The sequence below is a fragment of the Neoarius graeffei genome, chromosome 1 (genome assembly GCF_027579695.1).
Source record: "Neoarius graeffei isolate fNeoGra1 chromosome 1, fNeoGra1.pri, whole genome shotgun sequence".
NCBI lineage: Eukaryota > Metazoa > Chordata > Actinopteri > Siluriformes > Ariidae > Neoarius > Neoarius graeffei.
In genome coordinates this window covers 248,673-264,394 of record NC_083569.1, presented here as the reverse complement: position 1 = coordinate 264,394, position 15,722 = coordinate 248,673, and the positions used below count along the sequence as shown (strand labels likewise).

The 15,722-nt window shown below is 45.4% G+C and overlaps 1 protein-coding gene across 5 annotated transcripts in view; it reads right to left on the bottom strand.

The window, feature by feature from the left end:
- The window catches only part of myo9b (myosin IXb), an 86,612-nt gene that overhangs the window by 2,817 nt on the left and 68,073 nt on the right, over positions 1 to 15,722 (bottom strand). For 4 of the 5 annotated variants that reach the window (XM_060927077.1, XM_060927098.1, XM_060927083.1 and 1 more), the window contains 7 exons: positions 13,453 to 13,645; positions 13,191 to 13,319; positions 12,983 to 13,088; positions 11,328 to 11,459; positions 10,886 to 11,009; positions 10,192 to 10,298; positions 9,468 to 9,589 (listed from right to left, as the gene is read on the bottom strand). In XM_060927077.1, coding sequence (XP_060783060.1) covers positions 9,468 to 9,589; positions 10,192 to 10,298; positions 10,886 to 11,009; positions 11,328 to 11,459; positions 12,983 to 13,088; positions 13,191 to 13,319; positions 13,453 to 13,645 — 913 coding nt within the window. Of the gene's footprint in view, positions 1 to 9,456; positions 9,590 to 10,191; positions 10,299 to 10,885; positions 11,010 to 11,327; positions 11,460 to 12,982; positions 13,089 to 13,190; positions 13,320 to 13,452; positions 13,646 to 15,722 lie in introns of all 5 variants that reach the window. The other variant, XM_060927094.1, reaches the window with a different exon arrangement.

The window sequence follows — 15,722 nt, the reverse complement described above, 5'->3', positions numbered from 1 at the left end:
CATGCCAAGATCACGGGTACATTGAACAGCCTGCCCAAGACAGCAACGAAGTGGCCACTGGGATCTTCGACAGTTTTAGAAGGTTCAAATACAACATTTCTACCAATGATAATAGCCGCCCCCCCTTGCCCTCACCGAGAACCTAGAGTGAAACACATGGCCTATCCAGGGCCTTTTAATTCTTGAAACTTGAGGAGTTTTGAGGTGCATTTCCTGCAGAAAGTAAATGTCCCCTTTAAGTTGCTGCAAGTGTGAGAATACTTTACCCCTTTTAATAGCTCCATTGATTGCCCTAACGTTCCGTGAAATGAACAGGCAGCCCTTACCTAAGCTTGTTGTAGAGTTGTGCATTGGTCACCTGTTATTGGATGATATGTCTGATACCAATGGGTGGGGGGGCACAAAGGAAAGGAAAAAAACCCATGTAGATAAGTACAAAACCCTTAATAAGCTTCCCATTCTCACAGTACAGTTCCTTACAACTGCACATTTGCACTTCCTGAATATATGTAATGTAACCTTGTTAGAATGCAAGGAATTTAAACCATGAAATGAAAAGTCTGCCATGGCAGAAAATACTAACAATACAGCTGTCTCGATTATATTAAACAAACAAACAAGCAAACAAACAAGAGACAGAGGCACAAGTGCTCATCTCATCTCATTATCTGTAGCCGCTTTATCCTGTTCTACAGGGTCGCAGGCGAGCTGGATCCTATCCCAGCTGACTACGTGTGAAAGGCGGGGTTCACCCTGGACAAGTCGCCAGGTCATCACAGGGCTGACACATAGACACAGACAACCATTCACACTCACATTCACACCTACGCTCAATTTAGAGTCACCAGTTAACCTAACCTGCATGTCTTTGGACTGTGGGGGAAACCGGAGCACCCGGAGGAAACCCACGCGAACACGGGGAGAACATGCAAACTCCGCACAGAAAGGCCCTCGCCGGCCCCGGGGCTCGAACCCAGGACCTTCTTGCTGTGAGGCGACAGCGCTAACCACTACACCACCGTGCCACCCTGGCACAAGTGCTGTATACTGGAAATCAGGTAAAGACAGTGACCCAAACATGTAGTGATAGCCTAAAAAAAAATTACAGGAAAGACTGTTTAATCAAAAGGGCATAGGAGGGAGAGTGAGGAGCAGCAGTAGAGGAAGAAACAAATAACTAAACACTGTCTCACCTCCTGTCAGTCAAAGATGAGGGAGAAAAGAAGGGGGACGCGAAAACGAGGCCTGGTGTAATATTGTAGCCCATTATAGAAACAAGTTGGAATGTAGAAAATTTTATATAAAAAGTTCCAGGTTTTGCGGGATATGTATAAGCTGAAGAGACGGAGTGTAATGCGGGAGGGGCGCTGCAGCCCTTCTCACTTCAGCAAGCTGGCGGTGTCCAGGATAAAGTTTCTCAGTGATAATGGAAAAAATGTAAGATCCCCAGGTGACAATAAAATAGTCAGTAGGGTTGCCCGGTGTACATTACTCAAGCAAACCATAATAGTTTCCTCCGGAATAAAGAACTAGTCTGAACAAAGACCAAAAGACTGCTGGCTGTTTTAAAATTGTTCAAGAATCAGTGTCCATGCTAAACACAGTTAGCCGGGGAAAAAGAAGAAGAAGAAAAAAAAAAGAAAAAAGCACCATCGTCGGTTAAGGTTAGCTCAATAGAAGACAATAGAGGGCTGTATGGATGGCGGCAGCAACCCAGGGAGCTTCAACTGAGGTGATAAGCCCAAATTAACTGAGCATCATTTGCTGTTGTAACAGTCTTGCCAGATAAATGGGTCAAGATGTCTCCCGAGGTGGTCCGCATTAGCGGCTAGTCAGGCTAGCCTAGCCAACACCCGGTTCAGGTTAAGATGTCCTCGCTACGTGCAGGCAGGAACTTCATAAAAAAGTGGTGACTTCCTCGACGGAGGAGAATCATTTCTTGTTGCCATCTTTATTGGTGATCTGGAGCCTTGCTGGGTCCAGGAGAGCCGGATGCAAACCCTGGTTATAGAGTGTGGCCATAGCATCCCGGTAGGCCGCTCACCGTTCCTGGACTTCAGGGCAGAAATCCTCGTAGATGCGAAATGGGTTGGTGTAATATCTCAGGTTGTTCCTCCCTCTGCAAGCTTCCTGAATCACTAGCTCGTTTACCTGGTGTCGATGGAAGCATACAATCACCGGTCTGGATCTGTCTCCTGGCGGTGGCCTGGCAGCCAGCGTACAGTGTGCACAATCAAGCTCCAGGGGGGATTGCAGCACCTGGTCGCCGAATATCTCCATGAGGACGTCAGAGAAGAAGGCTGTGGGTCTGGGGCCCTCGATAGATTCTGGTAAGCCAATGGTTCTAATATTATTTTGCCGGCTCAGTCCCTCCAAATTGATGTTTTTAGCCTTGAGCTTAGCACATGCTTCTGTTAGCTTAGAGTACATTATCTCGAGGGCCTGGAAGTGGTCTTCAGTTGGTGTTAGCCTCCAGACTTGCAATTCACTCACCGAAGTCGGACACAGTGGCCCGTACAGCATTGAGTTTGGCTTCAAGTGAGGTGAAAGCCGATTTGAGTTCAGAGGAGAGAGCTGCAGAAATGGATTTGCAGTGTTCCTCGAGTAGGCTAGTCAGAGCAGGCATGCTAACCTGAGGGGGTTGTCTTTTTTAACGCCTTCCTTCTTAGATTGTCTAAAGCTGTATGACATGATGCAGCTTAAGGACAGCGTCTGCTTTTATCGAAGAGGAAAGGGGGTAAATTTTAGGTTGTAAAAGGTTTTTAACACAAAGTAGCGGGAACTTGCAGTGCGTGCGTCTACTCCCTTCCTCGCATCACTGGAAGCCCCCCCCGCCAGTTTACAACTTCCAAACACTGGTCCATTTCTGGAGTGATGCTGGAGGCTGAAGCTGTGCAGTGACCAATCGACGACAGCGAAGCTGCCAAGGGGGGAGGGTGTGTGGGGGTAATCACCAGGAGTCTGAATTTTTTTTTTAATGGTGCTGCAATATGCAATTTCCAAGTATTTCAGCTTATTTGTTGACGTTTTTATTAATATTAAAACTTGCCAGTGGACGGTGTGTCTGCTCATAGTTTATAACGGCACATGTTTAACAGCAGTGTTTTTCACATTTGCTAAAATCACACATTAGTCTTAGATCATTACAGACATTGGGCTCTTACAGACCGACACTTGAGTCTGTCAAATACAGATGTAGATTTTAGAGACATTAAAATCCTGGGATATTGCGGTCAGCGTGTGCAGGCACTTACGAACGCAATTGCAAGGGAGAGCGGATGGGTCGCAAACTGGTAACTAAATCCAAGACACAAGGTGAGGATCAGTCAGGTTCGTGTCAAAGGTCGGTCGATGTGCAAACAGAGCGTCAGAGACAAACAACAGTCTGAGTCCAAAAGTAAACATAAACAGGGTCAAGATTACTAAAGTCAAGGAGAATAACAAACGGCTTGGTATGATCAGGTACAGGGACATAGAACGATACTTTGTGTCGTGTGTTCGTGACTGCAGTCCATAAATAGGGTGTGCTGAATACTGGGGGTATGGAACAGGTGTTGCCGCAATTAGAACTCGGGAGAGGGAGGACGCTGTGCCACTTAGGAGTTGTAGTCAATGGTGGCCATGTTTGAAGGCTGCCACGAACTTGCGTCATCAGCGACAGACCGAAGTGCTTTCCTTCCTGAGACATCCATGCTTTCTGGGTGTTGAGCATGAAATTCCTGCATTAAAAAAGTGAGCCTGGCAGGTGTCCAACTGCGCTCCTCTGGACCATACCCTTCCCAATCCACCAAATATTCTAGGTTCCCTTGCCTGCGACAAGAGTTGATTATTTTATGGACTTGGTACATCGGTCCTCCTTTCAGTTCCAGAGGGGATGGATGTTCTGTGGCTGGCGTGTTATCGGCTAAAGGTCCAGGAATTGTAGGTTTGAGACATGATGCATGGAATGTGGGTAATAGGCGGCAGTGTGGTGGGAGTTCCAATCTGTAGGAAACTTCATTGATCTGGTGAAGGAATTTGAAGGGACCAATGTACCTAGCATAGAGCTTTCTGCATGTGCTGGGATCACATAGGTCTTTGGTGGATACCCAGACTCTGTCCTCTGGTGCGTATACGGGTGTCTCTCCTCTGTGCTTGTCTGAGTACAGCTTATATGTACGGGCCACTTGTTCGAGTTGTTGGTGAACACTCTCCCATACCTGTTCGCTTCTCTTGAACCAGGTGTCGACTGCCAGGATACGCATGGGTGAGTCATGGGGGTTGGTTTCCCAGGATCCACTGAAAGGGCACAAGTTGCGTGGCTGAATGTTTGAGTGATTTCTGTGCATATTCTGCCCATGGAAGAAACCAGGACCAGTCCTTGGTGTTCTCCAAGCAGAACACCCTCAGGAAGCACCCAGTCTCCTGGTTGGCATGTTCTACTTGGCCATTAGAGTGCGGATGGTGCTCTGAAGTCAGACTTGCAGATACTCCAAGTTTGTTCATGAATCTAGCCCATAACCTAGATGAGAATTGGGGTTCCTGATCACTCACCATGTCTTCAGGGATCCCATAGTACCTGAAGACATGGTTGAATATGAGCTCTGATGTTTCGAGGGCTGTGAGTAGGCTGGGCAAGGGGATGAGTTTTAGTGTTTTGGAAAACAGATCTATAACTACCATGATTACTGTGTTATCTTGTGATTGGAGTAGATCTGTGATGGAGTTGATAGCCAGGTGTGACCATGGTCTCTGGGGTGTGGGTAACGGCAAGAGTTTACCAGCAGGCAGAGTTTGGGACACCCTGGCTTGTGCGCAGACAGAACAGGAAGATATGGACTGGTTGATGTCGGATATCGTTCTCCTACCAATACTTCACCCTGATAAGTTGATAAGTGTGTTGGCTATTTGGGTGTCCTGTGGCAAGAGACGAAATGTGCCCACATGATCAGGCAATCACTGTACTTTGGTGGAACGAACGCAAGACCTGGAGGACAGGTTTTGGGTGGGTTGTGTGGTTGGTTCTGGGCCAGTTCCTTGTCAGTGTCCCAGGAGAGAGTGGTCCCAAAGCACTTGGGCAGCAGGATGGGTATGGACTCTGGGTTGATTGTCATGGAGACATGAATTCGGGACAGTGTGTCTGCTTTAGTATTCTGACTTGAGATATTCAAGGTTGTTGTGGTCAGTGAAGATGACAAATGGATGTGCGGCCCCTCAAGCCAAATGTCTCCATTCTTCCAAGGCCAACTTAAATCACCAACAGTTCTCTGTTCCCCGTGTCATAGTTCTGTTCATTTGGTGTAATTTTTCTCGAGAACACCACCACTAAGTGCAGCCTGGGTTTCTCCTCAAAGCGCTGGGACAGGACTCCTCTGACTCCGGTTTTGGAAGCATGTACTTCAACGATGAAAGGTTTCATAGACTCTGGGTGCTTCAGGATTGGTGCTGTGGTGAAGGCTCACTTGAGTTTAGAGAGAGCTTCCTCAGCCTCTTGGTTCCATTGTAGGCATTTAAAGCTCTTTTTGAGTAGTGCAGTGAGTGGGGCAGCGATGGTACTGAATCCCCGATGAATCAAAGTTAGCAAACCCTAGGAAAGGTTGGATTTCCTTGACAGATGTGGGTGTGGGCCAGAAGGTGACGGTAGAGACCTTGCTTGTTCATACTAACCCCTTCGGCACTACCTAAGAATGGGATTTTGGAGATGTGGAACTCACATTTTTCAGCTTTTATTTTTCAATGCAATTGGTTTTCTGAGAGTCAGGTCAATACTCACTAGACGTGTTCATGATTCGTGTTCACTTCGCTGTCAGTGTCATGAAATACAATGAACGTTGAAGAAGGAAACCCTTGCATTCAGAAACATCCCCAGAGAACTTATCTGGTCGAGGAATGACAATAGAGGGGTTCCTGGCTGGTACTGGACATGTCAGGAAGGCCTGTGAAACAGTAGCAGCAAGCTGAGATAGGTGGATATCAACATCGCTCAACATCTGCTGATGTTCTCCCAACAGGCGTCCTCGAGTCAAAAGAGCAGTCTGTTTTGCCTCTTCTGCTGCGTCCATGATGGCGAAGTATCCTGTCAGTGTCTGCAGGCACTTACGGATGCAATTGCAGGGGAGAGCAGATGTGTCACAAACTGGTAACCAAATCCGAGACGTAAGACGAGAAGGTTCATGCCAAAGGTCGGTTGATGTGCAAACAAAGCGTCAGAGATAAACAACAGTCTCAGAGTCCTAAAGTAAACATAAATAGGGTCAAGATTACTAAAGTCAGGGAGAATAACAAACGGCTTGGTATGATCAGGTACGGGGACACAAAACAATACTTCGCGTTGTGCGTTTGTGACTGCAGTCCTAAAACAGGCTGTATTGATTACTGGGGATATGGAGCACGTGTGTCTTCAATCAGAACTCGGGAGAGGGAGGGCGCTGTGGCGCTTGGGAGTTGTAGTCCGTGACGGCCATGTTTGAAGGCTGCCACAAATTTCCATCATCAGTGACAATTTCCAACATATGGATCTCTTTACAAACCAGTAATGTAAAGAAAAAAATCAAGCTTTAGTCCTAGATCTTCTACAGTGGTGCTTGAAAGTTTGTGAACCCTTTAGAATTTTCTATATTTCTGCATAAATATGACCTAAAACATCATCAGATTTTCACACAAGTCCTAAAAGTAGATAAAGAGAAGCCAGTTAAACAAATGAGACAAAAATATTATACTCGGTCATTTATTTATTGAGGAAAATGATCCAATATTACATATCTGCGAGTGGCAAAAGTATGTGAACCTCTAGGATTAGCAGTTAATTTGAAGGTGAAATTAGAGTCAGGTGTTTTCAATCAATGGGACGACAATCAGGTGTGAGTGGGCACCCTGTTTTATTTAAAGAACAGGGATCTATCAAAGTCTGATCTTCACAACACATGTTTGTGGAAGTGTATCATGGCACGAACAAAGGAGATTTCTGAGGACCTCAGAAAAAGCGTTGTTGATGCTTATCAGGCTGGAAAAGGTTACAAAACCATCTCTAAAGAGTTTGGACTCCACCAATCCACAGTCAGACAGATTGTGTACAAATGGAGGAAATTCAAGACCATTGTTACCCTCCCCAGGAGTGGTCGACCAACAAAGATCACTCCAAGAGCAAGGCGTGTTAATAGTCAGCGAGGTCACAAAGGACGCCAGGGTAACTTCTAAGCAACTGAAGGCCTCTCTCACATTGGCTAATGTGAATGTTCATGAGTCCACCATCAGGAGAACACTGAACAACAATGGTGTGCATGGCAGGGTTGCAAGGAGAAAGCCACTGCTCTCCAAAAAGAACATTGCTGCTCATCTGCAGTTTGCTAAAGATCACGTGGACAAGCCAGAAGGCTATTGGAAAAATGTTTCGTGGACGGAAATAGAACTTTTTGGTTTCAATGAGAAGCGTTATGTTTGGAGAAAGGAAAACACTGCATTCCAGCATAAGAACCTTATCCCATCTGTGAAACATGGTGGTGGTAGTATCATGGTTTGGGCCTGTTTTGCTGCATCTGGGCCAGGACGGCTTGCCATCATTGATGGAACAATGAATTCTGAATTATACCAGCGAATTCTAAAGGAAAATGTCAGGACATCTGTCCATGAACTGAATCTCAAGAGAAGGTGGGTCATGCAGCAAGACAACGACCATAAGCACACAAGTCGTTCTACCAAAGAATGGTTAAAGAAGAATAAAGTTAATGTTTTGGAATGGCCAAGTCAAAGTCCTGACCTTAATCCAATGGAAATGTTGTGGAAGGACCTGAAGCGAGCAGTTCATGTGAGGAAACCCACCAACATCCCAGAGTTGAAGCTGTTCTGTACGGAGGAACGGGCTAAAATTCCTCCAAGCCGGTGTGCAGGACTGATCAACAGTTACCGCAAACGTTTAGTTGCAGTTATTGCTGCACAAGGGGGTCACACCAGATACTGAAAGCAAAGGGTCGCATACTTTTGCCACTCACAGATATGTAATATTGGATCATTTTCCTCAATAAATAAATGACCGAGTATAATATTTTTGTCTCATTTGTTTAACTGGGTTCTCTTTATCTACTTTTAGGACTTGTGTGAAAATCTGATGATGTTTTAGGTCATATTTATGCAGAAATATAGAAAATTCTAAAAAGGGTTCGCAAACTTTCAAGCACCACTGTATACACACATTTTTGTGATATTTTTGTTTGGTGGTGTGCCGTGGGATTTTTTAAATGTAAAATATGTGCCGTGGCTCAAGAAAGGTTGGGAAACGCTGTTCTAAATAAGTGATTATTATTAATCTCTCCTCACTGTGCAGGAAGTTTTGCCTGGCTGATCTTTCACAGGTCGTACACACGGAAATGTAAAAGACCTCTTTACTGAACTTCATTTTAGAATTTAAACACTTTCTTTTCTTTGGTATCTTTGTACTTGTTCTGTCAACCTGACAGGATTACACAAATGACTGTGTGAGAGATATAAATTACCTCCGGTGGAGATCAATAATTATAAAGATTAACTTGTATATGGACAGGCATGCAGTGACCGCAGCGGTCACACGTCTGTAGGACTGCAAACTTGAGTCTGTCAAAGCAATCGGGAAATCTCAGCATGTGAAACGCCAAAAAGCAGTTTGGGAAGAGGTCGAGTCGTCAGACTGCTATGAAGGAAAAGACCAGTTTTCATTCATCAGCATCACCGGCAGAGGGGCCCAATCAGCTCACCCCAAACATATCAGAACACTACAGGCCCGAAAAACGTGTGTATTCGTTAAAAAAAATCCACACACGTGTACTTGTTTAATAAAGTACTGTTAATTGGTCCAAAATCTCTGATCGGTAAGTTTAATCTCGGATGAATCCTGACAGATCAGTGACCTTATGCTTTAGATTTTTCTGATGCTGTTTTTTTCCATGTCTTGGTGGGTCTGCTGGTTCGGATATCATTTTGCAGGTCTGAACCACCAGATGTGGGTCATTTAGGCGGTCTGGAAGTGTATCTCTCCCAAGTTCCATTTACATCATGGAGCATAGCGTAGCATCCTGCTAGCATGCCTGCTAGTTCTCCTGACAAATACCTTATTAGTTCATTATATTTCTATCAGTTAATTTGACAAGCTCGTGTTGTGTGTCATGCAAGCTGCTGTAACAGTTCTTAACCAGCTTTATTACAGGACGGTGCTTGTGTTAGTTTGGCTCCAGAGCAGCTCGAGCAGAGATTAGCATTATGTCGCAGTAGCAGCAATTAGCAATTTCAAACAAAAGCTGCTTATAAAGAGAATTAGGTTTCAGACACCAACACTAACAGGACAAACGCTAAACTGGACCACACCCATCAGGGAATCTGAAAGGTCCTTCAGGAGTGAAACAAACAAACCTGAGAGAAACCTGAGAGGAACCCAAGAGGAACCCGATGAGCAGAGCCACCTTCTCCTCAGGCAGTGACGTCATGCAAAAAAATTTAAAACCTCTGTACCTGTTACTGACCTTCCGAGTCCAGTTGAACGAGTTTATCCTCAAGGGAACTCTCATAGCTCGCTGTGCTCTCACAATCAGGGTTCTCATTATCAGAACCATCCAGGTCTGGCAGCCCGCAGGCCAGTTTATTCCTAAAACACAGAGACACACACACACCCCGTTTCCGTAAAGCTAACACACTGTAATGCTACGTTGTGCTGATTGCACTCGCTAACTAAAATTAATTTTCTGAAAATTTGCTGACAGATGAAGCTTGCTAGCTAGGAATTTAGTGATGAGGTAAAAACATGATTGTGATGATAAACACGTTTGTAAAATTTTAACACCCCATGCAATTTTACATTCTTTATATTTTCAGTAAATCTCAGAGAAACACATAAAACATTCAGCCAATGTTCATGCATCATCAGATGAACGAGCCTTACAGTGACTAGCAGCTAGCTAATTAAAAACATCATAAAAGAAGGTGTTAAACACAGCTAACTGGCTACAACATACAGAGCGGTTTTTATTACAGAATGTTAGCTAAACCTTAACGGCTAGCTAGATAATAGCGCCATAAAACACAGCTAGCATGTTAGCGTTACACTGAGGGGAGTATAAACAGAGAAACAGATAGCTTAGCAGTTAGTTGCCTCCATCTGGACAATAAAGTATTAGGTAATAAAAGGTATGAGAGAACAGTGTATGCTAATGCTAATTATAATAGTTTATATACTAAAGTAAGACTGACTTCTCATGCTTTATAGATCGAATCCTGTCGAGCAGCGTGTTCTCTACATCCGAGTCCAAGCTGTCCATCTGAGACACGTTCACTTTCCCTCTCGGGTTCTCCAGGACCTGATGGAGAAGAAGCTACACGTTACGCTGCTGTGACGAACACGAGAACGAAACACACATCCATCATCATCACCACGTTCTAATCAACGTTTACACTACGCTGCTGTTGATTAATTCTCCATCACAGCAGCTTTGACAGTGGTGCAGGTTTATATTAATGCATTATGGTTTCTATAGTAACAGCTGTAAGGGCATGTCCAATGGAAGGAGTCTCCAGTGTGAGCGCTGTGGAACGGTTAGAGGTGAAGCTGGAACTGTAAGAGCTCTGCCGTCTTCAGGATAGAGGAGTTTACGCTTCTGTACGGTTTCTCAGGAGCATGATGGAACAAGCTGTGGGTTTGGTCTGATTAACTTGAAGAGAGAACAGAGAGAGGCTGGAGAGGGAATGACTGTTTATGGCTGCTATAACGTCAGTGACAACAGGAACTCACTCGTTATATAAAACACTATAGATGAATAAAAAGCACGACCCGTCCTGCAATAACTGAAAACTATTAACAGCTCAAAAATCACTAATGATGTAAAACACCTGGTTAAAGGAAAATAATCAGCCTCCAGGTGCTAACTGCATTAGCATGCTAACTGACCGTGTTCTGTCTGCGCAGCGAGAGCTGTTTAACTGCCAGAGCCTCGGCGTGTTCCAGCTGCTGGATTTCCTTCATCTTCTCATCAAATCTCTTCATTTGTTCCAGGATCAACACCTCTAAACACCTAAACACACACAGAACAGTGGTGTACACGTGTGTGTGTGTGTGAATGTTTTAGTTTAACTCTCTCACGGTGGTGTTCTATTCCTAATTCCAGGAACAGATTCCAGGTAATCTATCTGGGACGATGGAAATCGATTTCTCTACTTTTGCAATCAGTAAAAACAAATGAATAATTTTATTAGAAATTATAAGTGTTAAAGATTAGTCAGGACACCGTGTCTGTGCGTATTGTGACCGTGTTTAAAGCAGCAGTACACGGTCTCGGCGCACGTTTAAAGTGGCATTGTGTGTTCTTGGCTTGTGCAATGAAGTCTCTCACAGCGTGGTCTTGGGCAGGTCTCTCATGCTGAGCAGCGGGTCAGAGACGTCAGGACAGCGCAGGACACATGGAGCAAACACGATGGCAAGAGCGTTAGCAGACATCCGGTTATGATGCTCCTCCTTCGCCACTCTGATAAAAACACACACACACACACACAGGTTTAAGACACGCCCATAAATTAATGATGGTCTGTATGTGGCCTATATAGTAAACAGTGTGTGTGTAGATTGGGACACGCCCACAGTAATCAGTGCGTATGTGCACTATGTAGGGAGCATGATTGGTGAGTAGGGCGTGTGGATTGGGACACGCCCACAGTTATCAGTGCATACGGTATGTGCACTATGTAGGGAGCGTGATTGGTGAGTAGGGCGTGTGGATTGGGACACGCCCACAGTAATCGGTGCATACAGTATGTGCACTATGTAGGGAGCGTGATTGGTGAGTAGGGCGTGTGGATTGGGACACGCCCACAGTTATCAGTGCATACGGTATGTGCACTATGTAGGGAGCGTGATTGGTGAGTAGGGCGTGTGGATTGGGATACGCCCACAGTAATCAGTGCATACGGTATGTGCACTATGTAGGGAGCGTGATTGGTGAGTAGGGCGTGTGGATTGGGACACGCCCACAGTAATCAGTGCATACGGTATGTGCACTATGTAGGGAGCGTGATTGGTGAGTAAGGCGTGTGGATTGGGACACGCCCACAGTAGTCAGTGCATACGGTATGTGCACTATGTAGGGAGCGTGATTGGTGAGTAGGGCGTGTGGATTGGGACACGCCCACAGTAATCGGTGCATACGGTATGTGCACTATGTAGGGAGCGTGATTGGTGAGTAGGGCGTGTGGATTGGGACACGCCCACAGTAATCGGTGCATACGGTATGTGCACTATGTAGGGAGCGTGATTGGTGAGTAGGGCGTGTGGATTGGGACACGCCCACAGTAATCGGTGCATACGGTATGTGCACTATGTAGGGAGCGTGATTGGTGAGTAGGGCGTGTGGATTGGGACACGCCCACAGTAATCGGTGCATACAGTATGTGCACTATGTACGGAGTGTGATTGGTGAGTAGGGCGTGTGGATTGGGACACGCCCACAGTAATCGGTGCATACAGTATGTGCACTATGTAGGGAGCGTGATTGGTGAGTAGGGCGTGTGGATTGGGACACGCCCACAGTAATCGGTGCATACAGTATGTGCACTATGTAGGGAGCATGATTGGTGAGTAGGGCGTGTGGATTGGGACACGCCCACAGTAATCAGTGCGTATGTGCACTATGTACGGAGTGTGATTGGTGAGTAGGGCGTGTGGATTGGGACACGCCCACAGTAATCAGTGCATACAGTATGTGCACTATGTAGGGAGCGTGATTGGTGAGTAGGGCGTGTGGATTGGGACACGCCCACAGTAATCAGTGCATACGGTATGTGCACTCTGTAGGGAGCGTGATTGGTGAGTAGGGCGTGTGGATTGGGACACGCCCACAGTAATCAGTGCATACAGTATGTGCACTCTGTAGGGAGCGTGATTGGTGAGTAGGGCGTGTGGATTGGGACACGCCCACAGTAATCAGTGCATACGGTATGTGCACTCTGTAGGGAGCGTGATTGGTGAGTAGGGCGTGTGGATTGGGACACTTGCTTGACCAGGTGAAAGATGAGGCGTTCCAGTGTGGTGTAGTTTGGAACAGGAAGTTCCTCCAACTTCCTGTAAATGGCTCGCAGCTGCTCCGATTTCTCCGGCATGTCTAAGGGAAAGAAAGGGAAAATCCACACTCACTTCCTGTCTATGACATCACCAGCTTCAGCAGTGTGCATGTAAAACTGTATAAAATAGGAAACACACACACCGGCAGCGCACAAGAAGTCATTGTAGAGGTTAAAGGTCATCAGAGGGTCAGGTAACTCCCGTAACCAGCACTTAATCAGACCGGTCACTGTGTGGATCGGATAATTATCCAGACTGGTGCTCTGAGGGCCTGATAAAAACACACACACCTGTTTCTATGGCAACAGTCATCATCACAATACAGTTTCGAGTGTGTGTATGAGTCAGTCACTGAGGACTTCTGCCATTGTGTGTGTGTGTGTGTGTGCGCCCGCGTGTCTCACTTGTGTCCAGCAGCTGATGGAGCTCTTTAGCTTTGAGGGCGGAGCCTGATTTGCGGTAAATTCCCTCTGTATAGAGTCCGTTCATCTCCACGTGTGCCAATAGTCTCTCCAACACACAGGGTACTGGCTCCGCCCTGCTGGTCAGAGTGGGCAAGTGTACGCCAAAGTACACAGAGCCTTTATCTGCTTCAGTCTGTAACACACACACACACACACACAGAGTGGACATGTTCATCGTGGGTAGAGATGTTAATGTACTGCCTGAATCAGTTTAATTTTCCTCCGTCAAAGAAAACGCTTCCCAAAGAAGCACTGCATGTTGCCATGGTAACCCACAGGCCACAGTCGGTGTAGTAACGGTTCCAGTGTAATGAACTGATCTGTAGTGAACAGGCGAGCAGAGTGACACACACACACACACCTGCTGCAGTGATGCCATCCTGAACATCAGTGCCCTCAACACCGCTCATCCAATCAGATTAGTGCATCACTACCACCTGCTGAATCAGGTCACTGGCGCAGATAGAGGGGGGGACGGGGGGGATTCGTCCCACCCAGATTTAAATTCACCTCGTTCGGTCCCCCCCACTTATAGGGAGGAAAAAACGTCTATGCTGTCTTTCTTTGCATAAGGCAAACATCACGGAAAAATCAAAAGACTAATTACCATTCGGTTTATTGAGGTGCACAGCAGTACATACATAGTTGCAACTGCGCAGACTGCACAGGTTGCGAGCTCGAGCTTGGTTGTTATGGTTACCCACAACAAGTTTGACAGGCATATCGGGGACAGCTCCTCCTAGTTCAGGACCCCAACACGGCATGATGAAGGGTGCCGAAAGGCAGAAAACGATTGCATTGTTTTTTCAAAAAAAAAAAAAACGACTGTAAGTAAACTGTGCCTTACTTTATCATATCACCTTGCAATTTTTTGATAGTCTGTTCAAAGTAATGTCGTAGTGAAAGTAAAATCGTACGGAGTAGAGAAGCCTTTCTGGTAGCCTCCTTCTTTCGGTGGCAGCCTGTAGATACAGTGCTCAGAAGGCAGTTTTAATGTTTAATCTGGCGTTCCCTGCCATAATTTCAGCGAGCATATTGTTTCATAAGGAAACTTTGTGAAGAGTTGTTGACTGACTGCCACTCACGCAACACACAGGCATAGTTAGAAAGTCAGGATGCACTGGTTTACACTTTACACACACACACGTAGCCCAGCCTCTCGCTATGGTTAACAGTTGGAACTTGGCGGTTTTAAAACTAGTTTTGCAATTTCTGTGCGTGATGATAATGTGTAAACTTTGGATTTCCATAGGCTATGTTAAAATGTTATCATTGTCCAGGCCTGCAGGTAGTTCCTGGTGATGGCAGTGAGGGAGGTGAAATAACATGTATATACACTACCGTTCAAAAGTTTGGGGTCACCCAGACAATTTTGTGTTTTCCATGAAAAGTCACACTTTTATTTCCCACCATAAGTTGTAAAATGAATAGAAAATATAGTCGAGACATTTTTCTGTCCATTTTGAGCATTTAATCGACCCCACAAATGTGATGCTCCAGAAACTCAATCTGCTCAAAGGAAGGTCAGTTTTATAGCTTCTCTAAAGAGCTCAACTGTTTTCAGCTGTGCTAACATGATTGTACAAGGGTTTTCTAATCATCCATTAGCCTTCTGAGGCAATGAGCAAACACATTGTACCATTAGAACACTGGAGTGAGAGTTGCTGGAAATGGGCCTCTATACACCTATGGAGATATTGCACCAAAAACCACACATTTGCAGCTAGAATAGTCATTTACCACATTAGCAATGTATAGAGTGGATTTCTGATTAGTTTAAAGTGATCTGCATTGAAAAGAACAGTGCTTTTCTTTCAAAAATAAGGACATTTCAAAGTGACCCCAAACTTTTGAATGGTAGTGTGTATATATATATATATATATATATATATATATATATATATATATATATATATATATATACGCACACATACATATACACACAAAATGGAATCATTTGCTGACAGCTCAGTCCCCCCCAGTTCAAAAATCCTATCTGCGCCCCTGAATCAGGTGTGCTGGAGTATTTACGGGAGCTGTGTGCTACTCCAGTACTTACGGTAAGTCATTATCATTCCAGATTTAAAGCAGAAAGGGGGGTGGGGTTAATGAGACCGCTGTATTTTAGAGCAGGGGTTCTCAACCTTTTGCAACCTGGGCCCCACCAAAGCTGGTTCATTGCAGTTGGGGGCCCCTCTTCTCGCCCCGCC